General features: G+C 31.3%; 2 protein-coding genes across 2 annotated transcripts in view; both read right to left on the minus strand.

Moving 5' to 3' along the window:
* The window catches only part of if (integrin subunit alpha inflated), a 202,400-nt gene extending 200,805 nt beyond the window's left edge, over nt 1–1,595 (minus strand). The window contains exon 1 of the mRNA XM_017896747.1: nt 981–1,595. Coding sequence (XP_017752236.1) covers nt 981–1,204 — 224 coding nt within the window. The 5' untranslated portion in view covers nt 1,205–1,595. The remainder of the gene's footprint in view (nt 1–980) is intronic.
* A 1,219-nt stretch (nt 1,596–2,814) lies between these two features.
* Nucleotides 2,815–5,752, minus strand: LOC108545213 (uncharacterized). The gene is made up of 4 exons (XM_017896724.1): nt 5,519–5,752; nt 3,148–5,436; nt 2,986–3,077; nt 2,815–2,859 (listed from the first exon to the last, which is right to left on the minus strand). The coding sequence occupies exons 1-4, from the start codon at nt 5,691–5,693 to the stop codon at nt 2,815–2,817; spliced, it is 2,601 nt and encodes an 866-aa protein (XP_017752213.1). The 5' UTR covers nt 5,694–5,752.
* Between the last annotated feature and the right edge of the window lie 914 nt (nt 5,753–6,666).

Raw genomic sequence — 6,666 nt, forward strand, 5'->3', positions numbered from 1 at the left:
TTAATGTTATTATTAATATAAATTAATAATTTACTAATAATTATTATAATATATACAATATATAATAGTTATAACAGTATAACATATTATATGGTGTACTATTTAAATTATAATTAATATAAATTATTCACATAATTCAAAGAATAAACAACAAAAATAATAATATAATATTTAACCTAACTCGATATACAAAATCCAGTAGTAAAATCGTAAAGGACGAGACATTCGCGTACATTGAGCTTGCCTACCTTACTATTTAATTTTAATCGAAATCTAAAGGTAAACGTATCAACTGTATGCACGTAACCGTATCTGTTTCCCAGAATCCTCTGTGTCATTGCGTTACGCATCATCTTGTAAAAATCCGTGATCCAATCTATCAATGATCGATAGCGTAGCGAGTACTTCGCGATTTGACTCCATCTTCACACATAATTCACGAAGTTACACGTATATTTAACCCTTAACCCTTAACCAAAATTTATACCAATTAGAAAAAAAAATTATAATTTATTTTAATTTTTCACTCTAATTTTAAGTCGAAAAACTAATAATTATTATAAAGAAACTACCTGTGCGATAACTGGCATAATAGTAAGCATTTGAAATAAAGTTTGTTCCATATAAACTACGAGTATATATAACGAGTATAGAGTAACTTCAAAGTCACATGGCGCCACAGAGGGTCAAACGCGATATATCGTATTCGCGTATCACGACGAAGTCCGAACGGAAGAATTCGAAACAAACATCCTATGGCGAGCGCGGCGGAACACTTTCAAATTATCTCGAAACGTAACCTTAAAAATAAACAAACCGTCTAACGCGCCAACAAAATTTCACGGATTGTCGAGGTTAACGATCACAAAAGCCACATACGTCCCTGGAAATTACGTTTCACTCGCGACGATAATAAACAATAACGGTAGGCAATAATTCAAAAATCGAAAACTCGTAGAAAGAAAAGTGGAAAAACTTACTATCCTCGACCGTCCCTGGCTCTGTAGACGGAGACAGCAAATCCGAACATGGAGCTGGGATCTCTTCGATAAACGGCGTAGTGTTTGGTATCGACGTTAAACGCATCTGAACACCAGGGTGGCGAACCAACAATAAAGATCAGGCCTATTAGGCCAGCGAAAAAATTCGCGTACCACATACTTGCACGTCTTGCCACTTGATCACACGTTCCAGTCGTTCTCATGCACGAAGTACGAACCAACGCGACAAACTGTCATAAGCGTGTGTACGATGATTAATATCGATTCTCGTAATCGACGCGAACGGTGGCGACACTTAGGGTGTTAGAGGTAACAATCGCGCGATGGACACCATGTGGCTCCCACGAGGTCTTTGAGACACTGCGAAACAAGCACTCGATGAACGACGGACGAAAACGGGGGAAGTAGGGGAAAAGACAAGAGTCGGAGACGTCTGCTTGACGGACGGCCGCGGACAGACTGAGTAGAAGTCCGTTCTTTCGGTTACTCTTCGCTCTCTTGACTCACGAGGGCTGCAACTCCCACCCACTGCACGCGGTTCCGAAGTTGCGCTCCACTCCGGAGTGCTTGCGTACCGCAACTGCGCCAGCCGCGACCCTGCCGGCCTCTGCTCTCTGCTCTCGTCGTTCCTGCCGCCTTTTTTCTGAGTTTCTCTCCACCGTGTTTATCGGTCGACGATGTTTTCGCGGACAACGGAAAATCGACGGTCACGGTACTGAACTTGCGAGTTTCCCGCCGTCGATTGGCGCATGCGCGAGGAACGCAAACGATTCGTTCTGCGCACTGGCATTGCGCCTTTTGTAACCAAAGTTTTGAAAATTTTAAAACCAATTATGAAGAAATAGTAACAGGAATGATATAACGAAAAAATCGATACTTGATTTATTGTATATTTTTGAAGGGAAAAATTTGTAAACCGTAACTGAAAATATTCACATGCTATATATGCGTTTGTTACAGAAGTATATTATAAGTAATAAGCTTGAAATTGTTGCAGTTTATTATTATTATTGCAGATAATGAAATTTTAAATTGAACCCCTTGTTTGTAAATAAATTTTCCTTTACATATAACTATATAGTTATAAATAACTATAATAACTATATAGTTTGTTAAAGAACATGGAGTAATGTATGGATTAATTAAAAATCTTTTTAAAACCTGTTTGTATAATTTAAATTATATAAATAATATCTTCAAATAATTGTTGATATTTATAAACAAATTAAGAATTTATTCAAATAAAAATTAACTTCATAAATTTTTCCCTTTATAATACTGTGTTATATTAGCAAACAATTCATCAAATAAGACATTCGTTCAAACACGATTGTAGCGCACCTAGTGTTATTTCGAAAAACTAAAGAACTAAACAAAAGTATCTAACCTGATATGAACTCAACTTTATCTAACCAAATAAAAAATATACGTGGTCAAAAAATACAATTGTTCAAATGTCATTTAATTCATCGTATACATATATTAATAACTTTCTAAATACGTACATACATATTACTTAAACAAGAACTAAATTTTATTAGTGTATGTAATTATTATAATAAAATCACACAAATTTTCAGCATACATAATTGTTTTCTTTTTATAAAAAATGTTATTCACTACAGTCACATTTGACCTAATATATATTAAAATTAGAATCATGAAGGTTACACAATTAGAAAAGTAATTACATAGGAAAGAATAGATATCAATATTTTCAAATCTTGTGGATAAAAAAATGAACAATTGCTCAAATTATTAAAACGCTTCATACTCTTATATATGAATTTAAAAAGTTTAGAGGTTTCGAAGGTTAGAGACTGTACCTTTTTGGTTTGAGATCTAATTCTTTCCAAAGCTGAAATAAAAATATATAAATACATAAATATAATGAATAAACATAATCACGAATAAACAATTAAAATAAAATAATTACATTTCTTTAACATTTCCTAAGAAACAGAGCCTTCTGTGTATGTATTACTCTTTCCTTTGTATTGGAATGTGCTTTACTCCTAATATAGGGAGTCACAGGTAGGGTCGGTTTATCTGTATTATGATCAGTGTATTCTTTTACTGAAACACAATTTCTTCACTTAAACATTGAATTTAAAAGAAAAAAATATTTATTCAAAATTATTTTTACCAGAAAATTTTATATATCTAGTTGATCTTCTTTTACTATTATCTTTCTCAAAATGTGTAATATCAGCATAATTGTCTGCATCCATCCTTTCATTATCATCAACATTATCTTGAAAAGCATTCATTGTTGTTCTTCTCGATAAAGGAGGTTTATTTTCTTTATGCTTTACATCTTGTATATTCATAGACATTTTTCCAGATCTTCTTTTAATTATAGGAGTATCCACTGGAGTAACAATTCTATTTCTCAAAACTCTTATATTGTCATTATATTCAACTACTTCTTTCTTTCCAGTTACAGACACATTCTTTTGTATTTCTTTTTCTGATATATTTAAATCTGTGTCATTTGTAGTTTCTTCAAATAACATGGAAATATTTGCGTCCAATGGTGAAGTTTGATTTATCGTCTGATTATCTTCATAACCAATATTTTTTCTTCTGGTACTCCTACGTGGTGTACTAATATTTTCATTTGATTCCTTTAATGGTGTTGCTGATTGTATGCGTATAAATGGTAATTTATGAATCTTTTTATTTGTAGAACTTCTCCTTAGCACATGTTGTTCCGTATTAGATATTGGTTCTTCAGAACTATTATCATCGAAGGCAAGCTTCTTTTTTGCATTAATTGATACTTGATCAAAACAATCTGCATCAGAACTGTTAAGTTTTGATATTATTACAGCTAAATTCTTCTTTTCTTCAATTTTTTCATCCACTAGCACTTTATTTGAAGCTGTATGATCATCGAAATTAACTTTATTTATAAACTCTGGAGATTCTACTTTAGTTGGACTCTTCCTTTGTTTCAATATACCCTTTCCTGGTGTTTGATTAGATTTAACATAGGGTTTAAAATTATGTAATTGAACTTTTGGTGTCTTACACATTCGACTTATTTTCATTATTGTTAATGGACTATCAATTTTCTTTGATCTTTCAGATAATCGTATCTTTTGCACTAAACTTAATCTTTTATCACGTTTCATAAGTGTAGCTTTATTTTCACTAGGGCCAATGAACATAGACCGTGTTTTACGCTTTAGATTATAGCTTCTATCTTTTATAGATCTATTATTTACTACTTGATTTAGATTAGATTGAAGTTCATTTGTATCACCACCATTTCTTACTTTCCCTGCAACCTTTCTTTTCTTTTCTGCTAAGAAAGCTCTAATAGGATTTGTTTTATTAGATACAACTTTCTTCCTAACAATAGTTTTTTTTTTAGAAACTGCTTCAGGCACCTCCTCTTCTTTCCAACCTTGTGAACACAGTTTCTCCAATTTCTCAAATCGTGAATCACAATTTTTTACCTCCATATACATCATATCCCAAAATCCCTGCAAATCTTTACATGTAACTAACATTTCTCCTTCTCCTGCTTCACAAGCAATAATTAATTCACGAAATTTTTCGAATTTTTTGGTTATTAACAAATTTGTTTGGCCAATAGCTTGGTTTATTTGACACTGTCCATCATGTGGAGTTTCAGGTGCTGTTTTAACTTTCATCCATTTTTGACACAATTTATTTAATCTATTTGTTTCTTTCTTCAAAAGAGATTGAAAATATTGTGTACTAAGTTTGTCTTCTTGAACCGAAATATTCAAACTTTCCATGACAGTACCTTTTGTAGGTATGTCATTTGTGGAATGACTAAGACAAGAATCATATTGCTGTTTTCCATTAGTATTACTTCTTTTATAATTAGAAATTCTATGAAACACCATTGGTTCATATACAGATTTCGATTTTATTGATAATTTACTGTCATGATTAAAAGTATTACTTAATACTACGGAACTATTTTTTGGGCTAGTACTCTTGTTTTTACTGGGAATTCTCCATATTTTTGAAACCGATGGTGTTATTTTAGTAGGTGACAGTTTTTCTATAACCACTGTGGGACTTAAAGGAGTACGTGATAATTTAATTTTGGAATTGTCAGAAATAGAAGATTGACCATGTATCCTTTGATTTCCTTGTCCTTTATTTAAAGCTTTTTTATCATTAATTAATCCTTTTGTATTTACTTTCATTGCTGATACTTTAGTCATTAATTTCTTTTCTGTTGCTTTTGTAATTCTTTTTGGAATAGAACTCCTTTTTCTAGTTGAAACAGCACTTACGCTCTTATTAATTGGTGAATAAATTTTATGATGCACCACTCCAACAACAAAAGGTGGTTTTTTCTTAGCTTGATCAAGCCTTGTTCGTTTATCACGTACGTCTCTCCACTTTGTAAACTTAGACGAACGATCATCATTTCTGTGAATTGGCTGCACTAAAATTGAAATATTAACAAATTATAAATCGTAAAAATATACAGAACAATTTATGAAACGTAATTAGTATTTTACACAAACCTCTGTTACGTATTTTCGGCGAAGGGCTTGATAACTTCCTATTTGCATTAAAATTGTCAACTCTTTGGTTCCTACGTGTTTCGTTTTGCTTTTTGGCACGATTAAAACGATTCTCGATAATATTCCGAGAATTAGACATATTTTTCTTATATTCATATCGATATCTTGACATCATGAATAAAATATCACGGTACGATAAATATACACAAATATACAAAATGAACTAAGGACAGAGTTCCTGTTAACTGTTTCGCCAGAGGACTTAAAAAAAAAAAAATTTGAATACATTTGAATGCATATTGGTAGTAATACTACCAACTATGAAAAAAGTATAGAACTATGACCACACGTAATATACAATTCTTAAAATCTTACGTTACTGACTTTAACGTACAAAGTAAAGTATCAATCCCATCAAAGGAATCAATAGTTTTTGTTGCACCATCTATGATTTCTTATGGCAACACGAACGATTATAGACCTATATTCAAATCGGTAACAGCTCGATCTAAGCCCATACTGATCGTCTGAAGGTAATAAACTGTGTAGTTATGTATGGGATTGCATCATTATTCTACTTAATTTTCTCGGAGAATTGCTTTATAATTTTAACTTTGCTCATATTTTTCATTCTTTTCTCAAACTTTATAAATGATACAAAATATTTTGTTTATCTACAGTCAATAATACAGTAAATTATTGTGACACGTTATAAGATAATACAAATGTTAAGACAAAGATGGCGGGAACATAATGTTTATTCTATTTGAAATGTGATATAAATATAATTGAAATTGGAAACAAAAGTATCTAATGTTGCAGTGATGTTTATGAATACCATTGAGTGGTTATTTTTAAATTCTAAGGATATGATTTCCCTTCAAAAAATATAAGTAGAAAAAATGAATACTGGGGAATAATTGCATAGATATTAAAAACAAAGACATGGTCAGAAATATTTAACAAGTACGATTAAACGTACAATTAAAAATAGGATCCAAATTATTTAATTTCATTAGCTGTGTATGTATATCTGTGTAAAGTGTACTTACGGACTAATATGTTTAATATTCATTTATTTTTCTTTTTTAAACAGTAAACTTTAAACCATTAAACTTACAGTAAATTAATATTACTATATAGTTACT

Source organism: Eufriesea mexicana, unplaced genomic scaffold (assembly GCF_001483705.2).
Source record: "Eufriesea mexicana isolate 0111107269 unplaced genomic scaffold, ASM148370v2 scaffold382, whole genome shotgun sequence".
Classification (NCBI taxonomy): domain Eukaryota; kingdom Metazoa; phylum Arthropoda; class Insecta; order Hymenoptera; family Apidae; genus Eufriesea; species Eufriesea mexicana.